Source organism: Perca fluviatilis, chromosome 5, assembly GCF_010015445.1.
Source record: "Perca fluviatilis chromosome 5, GENO_Pfluv_1.0, whole genome shotgun sequence".
In the NCBI taxonomy this organism is placed as follows: Eukaryota; Metazoa; Chordata; class Actinopteri; order Perciformes; family Percidae; genus Perca; species Perca fluviatilis.
The window spans coordinates 31,542,251-31,557,037 of record NC_053116.1 but is presented as its reverse complement, the minus strand read 5'-3'; the positions used below and the strand labels follow the sequence as shown (position 1 = coordinate 31,557,037).

At 40.7% G+C, this 14,787-nt stretch overlaps 1 protein-coding gene across 2 annotated transcripts in view; it reads right to left on the bottom strand.

The window, feature by feature from the left end:
* chchd6a (coiled-coil-helix-coiled-coil-helix domain containing 6a) overlaps nt 1–14,787 on the bottom strand; it is a 99,588-nt gene that overhangs the window by 32,052 nt on the left and 52,749 nt on the right. For both annotated transcript variants that reach the window (XM_039801482.1, XM_039801485.1), the window contains one exon: nt 10,233–10,303. In XM_039801482.1, coding sequence (XP_039657416.1) covers nt 10,233–10,303 — 71 coding nt within the window. The remainder of the gene's footprint in view (nt 1–10,232; nt 10,304–14,787) is intronic.

Sequence of the window (14,787 nt, the reverse complement as noted above, 5' to 3'; positions counted from 1 at the left end):
CTGTCTGAGGTTTCTTCCTAAAAGGGAGTTTTTCCTCACCACTGTTGCACTAAATGCTTGCTCTTGGGGTATTTACTAGAATTGTTGGGTCCTTGTATGTTATAGAGTGTGGACTAGACCTACTCTATCTGTAAAGTGTCCTGAGATAACTTTTGTTATGATTTGATACTATAAATACAATTTAATTGAATAACATATTCCAGATCTTAATTTGATAGTAGATCGATTACATTTCACATGTTCTATCAAAGTCTTATGGACGAGTTAATCAGTCGTTGATTAATCATTATCCTCCCTAGTTTAAACATTAGGGGTTGCACAAAACTCTGTGTTCGCAATTCAGACGTGGCAGCCAAATAGTAGCCTAGAAATCTAGACACACCCTAGCGGCAAAAAATTGTAAATTGCAGCCAGGGGGTCTAGCAACTCTCCGTTGGCTTGCGAGCTGGAAAAAACGAACTCTAGCCGGGCCAATGACACCGTGTATAGAGTCGGTGGGCGGGCTTAACATAATGACGGCAGAGTTGTGACGGCTCCGCGTGAATTCCCTGCTACTTGAAAACAAAGAAGATGGCTGCTGCTGCTGGCGAACAGCGGTCTTTCGAATCGGCTTTGGCCGCGACTCTGGAAGACTTGGAGTGAAGCTTTTCTTTGAGAAAAGAACAAAGAACGGCACTGAAGTCATTCTTAAAAAAGGAAGATGTGTTCGGAGTTTTGCCGACTGGATACGGCAAAAGTTTAATCTATCAACTACCTTTAGGTTGGTTGTAGCGCTATATCACATTGCGTGCAAAGGGAAATTGAAAGGCAACCATTTATCTCGCCCCTCAGATTGAGCCCTGTCAATGGTGAGTTCCCAGACCCAACATCTTGATCCAGACTAGTGCGCTATGTGCTCTGCCAAAAACATCTTTATTCTTCCAGCTAACAGCCCAAGATTGTAAGTAATAATATTTTCTTAACATTATAATGACAAATTTAGTTGCCAACAATTGTAACAGATTGTGACCCAAGAGGTCCACTCGTTATTATCAGAGTTGTTACTATTAACGAATATTATTGTGATTTGTGCAATTTGTCGTTAACTGAAGTCATATTTAGGTAGCAATTATAGGTGAATTTTAAATCTCTGATCGAACCACATTTTTTTTACTAAGATGAATCCTAGTTAGTTTCATTGTGACGGTCTTGAATCCTTCAGTAATGAGGGTCAAGTTTAAAGTGATGGTTCGGAGTAATTCACCCTAGGGTCCTTTGCACCATGACCTCGAGCCAAACACCCCCCCAGAAGCTTTTTTCACCTGGGTCGAACATTGGGAGAGTTAGCTAGAGTAACGTTATCAGCTGAATAGCTTAGCGCAGGGGCTAATGGACCCACGTTTGTATCTTGTAAGTTACCCCACTAATAATGCCCGAAATGATACCAAACGTCTACAAGTAGTACAAATAGGTTATGCTCTCATAAAAAGATGGATTGGAAAGTTTGTAAATACACCAGAAGTTTATGAACACTTGCCTGCTCTCTTCAGCTCTCTGTTGCTGCTGCTGCTACCTGCAGTTAGACGAGTGCTTAGGGACGTCTACAAATTACTACACCGAAAAGAGATACAACAAAAATACTTATTAATTTAATGATTAAATAAGGTAATGTCTACAAACTTACCTCAATTATTACTTGTCTCCTGCTAGTTATACTACAGCACTTACTTTAAAAAAAAAGTTAAATTAAAAAATATTTTTGTTGCATCTCTTTTCCGGTTGTTTGTAGATTTGGAGACGTCCTAACACCTCGTCTTACAGTAACAACAACAACAACAGCAAGAGCAGAAGCCAGCAGGCAAGTGTTATTTACATAAACTTCTGGTGTACTTACAAACACCTTTCCAATCCTTTAACGAGCATAACTATATAACCTATTGTACTTACTTTAGACGTTGGTATCATTTCGGGCATTATTAGTGGGGTAACTTACCGAACTAAACGTGGGTCCCATAAGCCCTAACGCTATGCATCAGCTGATAACGCTCCCACTAATGCTCCCAATGTTAGACCCAGGTGAAAGTAAAGCTTTTGGGGTGGCATTTGGCATGAAAGAACTTCAGGGAAATAATCTCGACCATCACTTTAAGTTCGACACAAAATACGGCTGAATGAAATATTCTTTCATTGCCATGCTCACATCACCAACCATTAAAACCTCGGCATTTTGTCTATCTTTATCTGCCTTCTGGTCCTGGAGTCTGGCGGTTCTCTTAGCCCTGAACAACTTGAGCCTACACAGTTAGGATTAACATCATGTTTGATATTCTGTTTAACACACTGCTCTCTTTCTCCACTACAACTTGTGTGAATTCCTAGTCTGTCTAAGCCCTCTTGTCAAGGCAGTTGCTGTTGTGGTTGCTGCTGCTGTTCTCTCTGCAATTTCTGCCTTACTTGGGTGTACGGGACTTTTATAGAGGGAATATATGGCAAACATCTACCAAGTCACAGGTGGCTGTGGAGATAGAGGTACTCAACTTGTGCCCGTATTTGGCTGTCCGGGTGAAAACATGGACAGACGGAGTGAAATACAACTGCATTTGCTGATCCAAGATCAACGGAGGAAGACAACTACTTCGACATTTTAGGAAATACGCTTATTTGCTTTCCTTCCTGATGGTAAGATGAGAAGATTGGGGGGGGGGGGTGTAAGGCTTGCCTAGTCCTGTTCAAAGGTTTATTCTAGCTAGTAGCTTCAGCCTTTATGCTAAGATAAGCTAATCGCCTAATCTCCTGTCTGTAGCTTCATTGAGGCAGGAAATGGCATTTGACATGTCAGAGGGTCAGAATTCCTGCTTTACCATTACTGGCTTGATTAATACTGGTGCGGTGGTGAAGAAAATAGAAAAAGAGAGATGATAACAAGGGAGATAGAGGGCAGGACAGGTGAAGAAGAATACAGCTAGAGAGACAGTTGCCTCTTATCTCTTGCTTGTAGCTTGTATGCACCTGTACCCTGACAGCTTTTCAATTGACTCAGGGCACACATCCTCTTCTCCCCTATCTTGTATCTCCACACTCCTTCACTCAGCCTCTCCCATCTCTCCATTCCTATCACAACCAGGAAGAGAGGGTCCTCTATATGCTTGTACTAAGACTTCACTTTGTCTCTCGTAAACATTGAAGTGGAGGTAGAGTACTTCATTTCTCTCAATGCCTCTCACTTTTGCCTTTCCTTTAATCAATGCTGTATTAGTAAATACTGTATATTTTCTTGTAGTCTTATTTTAAGTAGCTCTAATGAATATGCATAGCTTCTACAAGCATTTCCATTACTTTAAAAGGGTTTTTGTTAAGAGTTCATTTAATTTTTTTTACTGCTTAGATATGTTGTAAAGGGGTACACAGCCAATTTGTCATAGTGGCGAAACAGTGGAAATACAAATGGATACCTCACGATCCCTGCAAGCAACTTTCATTAGGAATGAATGGGGCCCCGCCTTCAACGCTCTATCCAGTTCTCTTTATAAACATAAAACAAAAAGTAAGGACATTTTATTTCTCTGTGGTAACAATGCTTTTTGGCAATAAATCTTATACCGTTGGAAAGCCTGTTTAGTTCCCTTTCAAATGGTGCCCCATTTGTAAGGAACATGAATTTGTGGGATGAGCAGCAGAGCTCAGTATGTGGGTTGCGCCCATGAACAATTTGCCAAATCGTCTCTGACAATGCCAAACAGCTTTTCTTTGCTGTTGCTATTGACTCTTGTTTTGTGCTTCTGGTACCCCCAGGTGCTGACAATCAGGTGCCTGATTCTGCAAGCAGTGGCCATCCCATATCTCCACAGTCTGGGACCAAACTCCATCCTCCAAGATGACAACGCTCACCCCCACAGGGCGGGGTTTATCAGAGACTACCTCCAGAATGTGGGAGTGGAGAGGATGGAAAGGCCTGCCAGCAGTCCTGACCTCAACCCCATTGAACACTTGTGGGATCTGCTTGGGCGTGCTGTTCGTGCCAGAGTGACCAACACAACCACGTTGGCTGACTTGCAACAAATGCGAGAATGAGAGAAATAATCTACCAAACACAAATTTCCTTACTTTTTGTTTTAAGTTTACATCCATGAAAAATACTGTAAAGTATCCCTGGGCTTCTCTTCAATTGGCCCCCATGTAACAATTTTCATTTCGTTAACTTAACTATGTTGTGAGAGTGGCTTTTGCAAGTTTGGGATGTCAGATTCAGGAAATGATTGAAATTGTTTTACATGTCCTAAACGATGTGTTAACAGGATGCATATTTTGTAATAAGCTTACATCCCTGACAGCTGTAAATTAAAGTATAGTGGTAGTTCTATTTGGAGGTGCTGTGGGATTTATTTCACCACTTGAGTACATTTGATGAACTCAATGGCATACTTGTTTTAACACTTACACCCTTTCCATCCAAACCAGGCTGCTTCATAACGGTTCTCCTCAAACAGCCAGTTGAAAGATCAGTGGCACTAAATGTACACGTTTGAAATTTACTGGGGTTTAAATTCAATGAGCTACACACCATGTTTTAGTTGGATTTTCTCTTACAGCTCAATAACAATGGCCAAGTGGTCTGCCTTTTAACTTGGACCCTGGACTTTGCTTGTCAATGTTTCAAGCCTTATCGCTGAGTGATCTCCGTAGGCTGGTATCGTCTGACACAGGCTTGGAGGATCTGACAAAGGCCGGCTATTAAGGCTAGTTCGACTACTACTGTAACAGACAGCTGGCCTTGTTATAAAGCCTTGGATACTGACCAGTTTGACATGGGTATCTGCCCATCTGTCTGTCTCTCTCTCATTCTATTACTTTCAACTCTGAAGAGGAGTCTGTCTCACACTCTCACACACAAAATGTATCTAGACTAAAAAGACAACAGTTTCCATCCTCATGTCTTTTTCACACTCTGTCATTCCACGGCTAGGTAAAGCCTGTCAAGCTGGCAAATGCAAAATGCCTTTGGTCATCAGTTAGGGACTGTTCGTTTTTATTTAAGAGGCCACCGGAGGAGTTTTGGGACCTTTAGCCAAAATAGACCTGACCCTCCCCTCGCCAGTAATAATTTTTCTATGACCCTCCAAAACGACTTGGAAAACAGGCACGACCATCCCCCCAACAATTTATCGATACCTTCTGTACTGGTTTGCGCTTGGCAAATATATACAGATTCCCATTGTTTTTTTTTACAACCATGATATACGAGACTAAACCTCTGCTTTCTCATCTGACGCATCCCACTCCTCTGTTATGGTGTGGTGGCCATTTCAGTAGATTTACTCACTAACGTTGTTGTGGAAACACAATAAGCATGGAAACTAAATGCACACTGCCTGCATTACTGCATTACTTCAAATACTAAGTTACTCCTCCAGTAAACTAGTATTCACATGAAATAAAACAATAAAACATTGAGACCATTCAGCAAGGCACAAACAGTTGCTATGGACTTGTCACTAGGCTTCCTCCACTTCGCCGTTCCAAAGTGGAATAAACGTAAATCCAAATCTACACAAAACCCACAATCAATTAGTAAGCTGACATCAAATGTGGCATTTAGGAAACCTTTATTGCAACCTTGGCAGGGTAAGATGTCCAGACTAGCAACAGTCATTTTCGTTTACGTCCTGCTGCTCCCATCGTCAGCCAGGAAATATTTTTTTTACTAAAGCAGTATATGAAATCAGATGTATTACCTACCACCATTTAGTTGTTCTGTGTTATTTAAGATATTTATAAAATATCTGGTCATGCCAGATGTAATTATTCCACTCAGTTTTAAACAATGCAATTACCCGTTTCAGCCACCAGGGGGGCAGCTCCCCCGTGCCCCACAGCAAACTCATGGGTCAGACCCATCTGGTAGCGGGGGCCGAGACTAAGAGCTACATGGAAAAATATGCACCAAACAAGCCACTTTGAAATGTTGCTGTTTCATGAATACAAAAGTTGGGTGACCCCCCCTCCCCCCTCTGGACTACAATTTTTTGGATGACCCTCCCCTCAACAAAGAATAAAAAGACATGACCCTCCCCTATTTTCCTCCGGTGGTCCATTCCATGAATACTGAACGGTCCCTTATACATAGCAATCTCAATGTAGACCAGTTCCAGAACAGCCTGCTGCAACAGTCCACTGCTAAGACTGGTAGAAGATCTTCTCAGAGTCTGTGTGCAGCAGTTTGTTCTTGGAAACGGGGTAACTAACTGGGCAAAATCTGTGGTTCCTAAAGGATTCCTGTGATAGGGGAGGACTATAAGACTGTATAGTACAATAGTGTTGATTAAGGAGGACATCTGGAGTGGGGGTAAGGGGAAGCATTGGGATGGGAGGGTGGTGGGATTCGGTGATAACTGGTTTCTTCTTTACACTTAAATTAATTTTACTTTGTATTTTTGTATTAATTTGTATTTCTTTCACTGATATGCAAAGCAAAATGTGGAATTCACGGCCAAATTCATCTTATCTCATGTAGAACTTTCATTCAGAACTTGGACTGCATGGGGAAAAAATAAATGTGTGCAGGCAAATATGGAGGTTTGGACAAAGAAAGCAATGCAAACTGAGAGAGATAGCGATAAGAAAGTGATTGAAGCGCCGTTTTATCATGGTCCATTGAATTTGACAATTTTTGTGTGCTACAGGTTGCAGTCTCTCTTACACACACACACACACACACACACACACACACACACACACACACACACACACACACACACACACACACACACACACACACACACACACACACACACACACACACACACACACACACACACACAGGCCCCTGTGCCTTCTGGTTCCCTCATACCCCAGATTGCTGGCAGCCAAAGCCCCCTTTTTGGTCCAAAGGATTAAACTGAGGATTAACACATCACACATATATAGGCATGTATATACTTATACAAAACACAGAATGACACAGACAGTGGAGCCAGGGGAAAACTTCACTCCAACACTTTACAACATAAAACTGTCTTTTGGCATCTAAAAATGTCAGAACATGGCACTGTCTGTTGTTTTCGAATACATGAATGATTCCAAGTGTCTATATCTAGACTCTGCCTCCCCATTACTTACACTATTTAACGCACCCCAACAGGAGGGCAGAACATGAATCATATCCATTTTTAGTAAACACTTTTATTTAGTGGCATAGGCCTTTTTCTCAGCAGACATTTTGACTTGTCATGGTAGAAAGTACACACTGTTAGAAATATCATTAATGATGGCTCTGTTCCAATTAAGTGAATAATAATGTAGCTACTAAGGTATACAGTTCCACATCAAATACACTCCATTTATTTTGTATAATTTGACACCATACACACAGACACACACCTATCCTTACACCTTAATCCACTCATCAAAGTAACACTACTGAATTCCCCGGAGGTTAGGGTTAGACTAGATTACAGAATGAATGAGAGACTTATCCACACTCAAACCTGTAAAGCAGTATATAATTGTCCATAAAGGTAGTCCCATACAGGAAGCTCAGATTGTTTTATCTTCTCTGATAAAACCCTTGTGTATTTAAAATACCCTCTTTCCCCCTCCACACACACATACACACACACACACACCCACACCCTCCCAGCGAGCAGAGGATTAGCGGTATTACTGTACAGTATTCCCCCAGAGATCACCTGGTCTTCAGCATCAGCACAGATCAAAAACATGTTAACATTGGATTAAATCTGACTGTAATGGGGGTCTCATATTCCTGAGCTGCTGATAACAGGGTGCATTAACTACAGGGCTGACACAAGGAGTTGTGTATGCATGTGTGACAGTGGGGGGCAAGCTGAAAAACCTCTTCTTGTTATCGTCAGGCTAAAAACTGAAGTGCAGTGCTTTGGTGTAAATGTGTAGTGATCCTCTATTCTTTCTGGAATAGGTTTTCGGTTAATTATGAGTCATCCAGGTAGAATTGACAGACCATGTTTCTTTCTTACCAGTAATGCTGTGTTTCAAACTAAAAATATTCCTTATGTTTGTTTCCAGAACACCTCGATCAAGAAATAGCAGTAAGGCTGTCTGGACTGAAGGTCCAATTCAATCGCTTCTCGTTCACTCATATGTCCCAGCTCGATTTGATTTTGTTCAGTGAGTAGCTGCCAGGCTGTCTCGACCTGAGTCACTCATTGACGTCCTCATTTGAGACAATGATTCCCGCTCATTCACTGGTTGTCCCGCTTCCTATATTTTGAGAGACTGCACCACTATAGCATGCAGCGTGAGCAGTACCTTACGATAACAGTGAGCGTGTGGGCAGTATGAATGGGCAAAGTTGGGCATTCATGAGCACTCGGTACGTTCGACAGGCTGACCGGTACATACTGGACACTAAAAAGAGTCATTACAAAAGATCTATTCATTTTGTATGATCTTCTGACTTCTTCTTCTAATTTTATTTTGAATGAATCATACTGAGAAGCTTAACCATTAAGTGCTTTATAGACTAGGATTCTGCAAGTGATTCTGTATTGTAGCAGGAGCCAATTAAGTGATTTGAGTACCTGAGTAATGTGTTCAAATTTACGTGTAAGGACTTTGGCTGCTGCATTTTCAAAATGTTGGAGGCACCCTACCGATTGTTTGGATAATCCTGCAAATACAGTGTTACAGTAGTCTAACTTGCTTGAGATGAATGCATGCGCCAGTTTCTCAGACTCAGTTTGAGATGTGAATGCTCTACGTTTTGATATATTTTTTAAGTGATGAAATGCTGTTTTGGTGATATTGGTGATGCGATTCTCAAAGTTGAGATCAGTATAAAAAATAATGCCAAGGTTTCTGAATTGCTCACTGTATTTCAGAGACAGTGAATCCAGGTGTAAATAAATCTGTCTATGACTTTTAGGACCAACAACGAGGATCCCAGTCTATCATTAATACAGTTTACTAGTTTGTTAAAAGAACTGAGATCAATGGGAGGAAAGTGAAATGTACAACTGTGTTTCATCGGCACGACTGGTAGGATATATTGTGTTTATGATAATACCAAGTGGGAGCATGTACAGATTGAAGAGCAATGGCCCAAGGACTGACCCTTGTGGAACCCCAGAGAAGATTTTTCTTTCTGCAGATTTAAACTCCTGTCCTTTAAGTAAGATGAAAACCAGTTAAGAAGAGGGCTGGCTAAACCAACTGAAACATGGAGACTTTCAATTAAAATGTCGTGGTTAACAGTGTCAAAAGCAGCAGTAAGATCAAGCAGTACTAAAATCAAAATTCTCTGTGGGTCAGTGTTTATCTTGACATCATTAATTAATCTTATGAGAGCAGTTACTCTGAAGGACGTGCATAAACAAGTGTTTGTTATTTTGTCCTCATCCATAAATACTTGTGTGACTCGTTTTTGGAAAGCCCTGTTACTGTTTATAAAATGTTTATAAAAACAGCAAGTCAAGGCCTGGGTGTTTTACAGACTGCAGTGGCAATAATTAGTTATCTTTTCCCTGGCTGTGGCTCATTACAAGTCCACAGTGAGAAGTGAAGATGGGGAAATAGGGTATTGTTAAAGGTGCAGTAGTTAAGACTTATAAAACTACCTTTCTGTCATATTTCCTGAAACTGACCCTATGTTCCAGTAGAACTACACGAAGCAGATAATTAAAAAAAAGAAATCCGGCTCCTCTGGCACCACCTACAGCCTGTAGTGCAATTTGCAAAAATCCACAGCTCCCTGTTCAGATGCTCCAATCACGGCCAGAGGGTGTCTAACTGCGTGTCAATCACTGCTCATGCAAACGCATTCATTCTCCCTTGTGGGGGGGAGGGGCTTAGGAGACCGTTTTGGGCTTTAGCGGAAAGGGAGGAGGGACTGAGAAGTTGTCGATGTTCACATTTTTTGGCTAAGTCCTGGTTCTTCGCAATCCTGCCTAAGGCACCTTTACATTTGGCTTAATTAAAGCAGCCAATTAAAACACTTATCATATTAGTCAGGTGTGCTCTAGAGAATGTATGTATATAAAAATAAGGAAAAGAGCAGATCACTATCTATCAGTATTAGTCTGCTGTGTGCATGCTTATGTACATGTGTGAGAGTTGGTGTGTGTGCATCTGAGGCTCCAGGGAATAATATCTCCTTACTTTTGGAACTGCAAATGAGTTTGTAAATGTGTGTGTGTGTGTGTGTGTGTGTGTGTGTGTGTGTGTGTGTGTGTGTGTGTGTGTGTGTGTGTGTGTGTGTGTGTGTGTGTGTCACTCACCTCACATTTTCTTCTGTCTTGGAGGCAGCTTGGTGGAATTCATCCTTGCTCTGTTCATATCTTTCCAAAGTCTAAAAGGACAACACAGGAAGACATTAAAAAAAACATTACTTGAGCTTTATCATTTTTAATGTCTGCATTATTGTGTCTTCCTTTCTTTTGTATAGTAAGTTATTGTATTTCTAAACTGACAATCAAATCAGATTCTGGGTAGCAGCTTTACACAGGGCTGCCAACTTTTCAATTTATTTTGAAGTGAGATAGTAAAATGACTTTAGATTTTACATGGCCATAGTCAGGGTCATTCTAGTCTTGCATAGCCAGACCTATCTCCACACTTGGCTGTGCCAACACTGAAGAAAGGTCTAGCTGAACCCCGCAGGATGCAGCGACTGTGCCCTTGCAAAAAGAGGGAAGGGGAGGAGAATTGTCTGAAATAGGTGACTAATGGCAGGCTTATACGCCTACATCCTGTGAGTCAGAGTAGGGTCATCCTGAACCACATTACATTGAACATGTCAGCAAACCTCTGAAGGAAAAGATTTTATGAGAGTTTAAAAAAAAGAAGTAAATAACGTGTGTAGAGTAAATGTTCCGCAATGCATTTTGAGGTGATTTTCCCTTTAATCTCCAAAAAAGAACAACACTGTACAGTAAAATACCTTTTACCTAAATTTGTCATGGTCATAGTCTGGGTCATGCTGTAGTGGAGGACTCAATTTAAAAATTTCAGCAAACCTATTAAGGATTTGTGTGTGAATTATGAATGTTATAAATTAATTGGAGCTAACTTTCTCAAAAACTGCACACTTAAAGTTCTTACAATTTTGCATGGTCATAATCAGGGCCATTCTGAACATGACTAAATTGAAAAGGTTAGCAAACCTCTGTATCAAAACATTTAATTTTTCATTTAATTTACGAGACTTTAAAAATTTTCCCTGTACAATAATGTACAGTGAAATTATTTATGGCCATAGACAAGAACATTTTGAGCAGAAATCCACTACACTCAGCAAACCTATAATGGACACTGTTTTATTAAATTTGGACTTCTTTGCTGGCGTTTTTATTTGGTATATAAAATGTAGCAGCTTCCTTTTCTCCCTTATCTTTCTATTGTCCATTTAATGCCTTCCAGACTTTGAAACCCCTTTGGGAGTTCAAACCTTGAACATGGCCTTTACTGTAAGATGAACCACACAGAAGACCCCAGGCCAAAATTTCATTTCATTCAGTAATTGTTTTAACACCAAAACCTACAGCATAAAGGAAAAGTTGTGAAGCTGTATTATCATCCATGGGAAAGCTCTGTGATTCTAGCCTCTTCTAGGGAAACTAAAGCTCAGCAGTAACTAGTTGCATTCCTCATAATTTGTTTTAAGAAATCGTGATTTCTGACTTTGCAGCTTGCCCGGTGAGCACCAAACCCCAAGCAAGCAGGCAGTGGTATTATAATAAAACAAGCAGCTAATCCACAACAACTGCAGTCTTTCCTCTGCTGATCCTCCTAGCTTAGGCCTTCCAGCACCCAGTACCACCCCCAAATATTTAACCAGCAAACTTTACCAGATGGGGAGGGAAAGATGATGGGGGGGGGTGGAGGGGTGGGGGTGCAGGGGGAAGAGAGAAAAAGCTTGAAGGGAGATAAAAGAAGAATAAGGTAAGAGAAGTTGTATAAGGCATAAATGTAAGAAGCAAAAGTGTAGAGAGAGAAGACAGATTTGTGTTTGACTACTTATGCTTGTATTTCGTACAGTACAGGCCAAAAGTTTGGACACACCTCATTCAATGAGTTTCCTTTATTTTCATGACTATTTACATTGTAGATTCTCACTGAAGGCATCAAAACTATGAATGAACACATATGGAATTATTATTATACACAAAAAAGTGTGAAATAACTGAAAACATGTCTTATATTTTAGATTCTTCAAAGTAGCCACCCTTTGCTTTTTTTGATAGCGCTGCAAAACCTTGGTGTTCTCTCAATGATCTTCATGAGGTAGTCACCTGAAATGGTTTTCACTTCACAGGTGTGCTTTGTCAGGGTTAATTAGTGGATTTTTTTCCCTTATTAATAAAAAAAGCAAAGGGTGGCTACTTTGAAGAATCTAAAATATAAGACATGTTTTCAGTTATTTCACACTTTTCTGTTAAGTACATAATTCCATATGTTCATGCATAGTTTTGATGCCTTCAGTGAGAATCTACAATGTAAATAGTCATAAAAAAATAAAAGGAAATGCATTGAATGAGAAAGTGTGTGCAAACTTTTGGCTGTACTGTATATGTAAGAAGGTATGGAAGGTACAAAAGGAGTCCTGCCTGTGACAGATTTACACAGTATTCCTCATACAGTGGCTGTTAAATCTAAATGTATTTGAAGAAAAAACAATGTTTAAATAACACAAAGCTACATATTGCTGATGAAGACTGGAGGAACATTTGTTCCTCTCAGGGGCCAAAGCAATGGGTCCTGAGGGAGTCACCACAACTGGGCAAGTGTCTGGCCACAGTAGCAGTCCTGGGGCCTGTTGCTCAAAAGTAGAATAAAGAAATCCAGGATAACTGAAAAAGCGCAGCTTGACTTAGTGTGATCCGCTCATCGCGGCTCAATCGGTTGCACGTTTGCCGCGCCAGGATAAATAGGTGAAGCTATGTCAAGCCAGGTGTAGATAGCTGGGATAAGTGCACGTTCACGGCTTTCTTAAATAGACCACGGTATCGATCACAGATTTACTACTACTTTGCCTTAAAGGGGTGATAGAATGCAAAACTGATTTTACCTTGTCATAGTTGAATAATGACAGTTTAGTGGGTAACTAGGACATACATAGAACCTCTAAATCCCACTGACACGTCTTTCCTCTGCAAATCTCACTATTTGAAACTGCCTCTGAAAACGGGCAAATCTCAACGAGCCCCATAGTTGATGTCAACTATTGCGGCTCCTCCTCATTTGGCTCTAGTCTCTGTGTGTGTCACGCCCCAACATTTGCATAGGCTACACAACTGACCTGAGATCAGTTAGTCTTCTGAATCTAGGTCGTGCAGATCTCAGAAATTGTATACATTGTTCATCTGCTATTTTACCAATAAATTCACTTCTGAGACTTCTTTATGCGAGAAATGGGCCGTTTTACGAAAATTGATGTCTAATTGCAAATTTTGTCCGACTGTGTCGGAGTTCAGAGGCCGGTGCTGCCTGGGTTGTTGCCTCGCCGCCTGGCCTGCCTTCCTTCACAGACCCCGGCCTGCTGTGAGCTCGATTGAGCTCCGTTAGGCTGGCAACCCACAGCACTCCATACCCGCGCAAAGTCACCGTTTTGGGCTAATGGATGACGAAACGCCGCTGCTCTGCTCTCCAGGGCCTGCAACTCCCCTCTTCCTGCTAGCTAATTGCGCGGTGTATGTGAGTGAAAGCGCAGTCAGCGAGCTTGTTACGCCAGCATTCTCTTACCACAGGTTCCAGTTACTCTTTTAATGTGTGTAATTATAATGTGTTGAGTTATTTAAACAAACAATTGGGGAAATAAACGCCGCTTGTCCGCGAGTCTCATTGATAGAGCCTGCGGCTGGATGGAGCTCTATCAATGAGAGCTAGCTAGCCTCCTCTTAGAATTCCTCTGGAATTCACAAAAATTCATTAACTTGAAATCGGACACCGTTGTTAGCTTTATAAGACATTTAGTTAGATGTTGTATATGTGGCTTGACGAAATTCAAACTGTAAATATACTCAAATTACGACCAAAATGAAGCTAACTAGCCGCAATCTGTACACGTAGGATTGAAGGGACAGTTGCAGCTAACGAACCTCTTACAGTTAACAAATATTCATTTACTTGAAATCGGACACCGTTGTTAGCTTTATAAAACATTTAGTTAGATGTTGTATAAGTGGCGTGACGAAATTCAAACTGTAAATATACTCAAATTACGACCAAAATGAAGCTAACTAGCCGCAATCTGTACACGTAGGATTGAAGGGACAGTCGCAGCTAACGAAACCCTTACAGTTCAAATATTCATTAACTTGAAAATGGACACTGTTGTTAGCTTTATAAGACATTTAGTTAGATGTTGTATAAGTGGCGTGACGAAATTCAAACTGTAAATATACTCGAATTACGACCAAAAATGAAGCTAACTAGCCGCAATCTTGTACACATAGGATTGAAGGGACAGTCGCAGCTAACGAAACCCTTACAGTTCACAAATATTCATTAACTTGAAATCGGACACCGTTGTTAGCTTTATAAGACATTTAGTTTGATGTTGTATAAGTGGCGTTACGAAATTCAAACTTTAAATATACTTGAATTACGACCAAAAATGAAGCTAACTAGCCGCAATCTTGTACACATAGGCTTGAAGGGACAGTCGCAGCTAACAAAACCCTTACAGTTCACAAATATTAACTTGAAATCGGACACCATTGTTAGCTTTATAAGACATTTAGTTAGATGTTGTGTAAGTGGCGTGACGAAATTCAAACTGTAAATATACTCGAATTACGACCAAAAATGAAGCTAACTATCCGTGATTTGTAG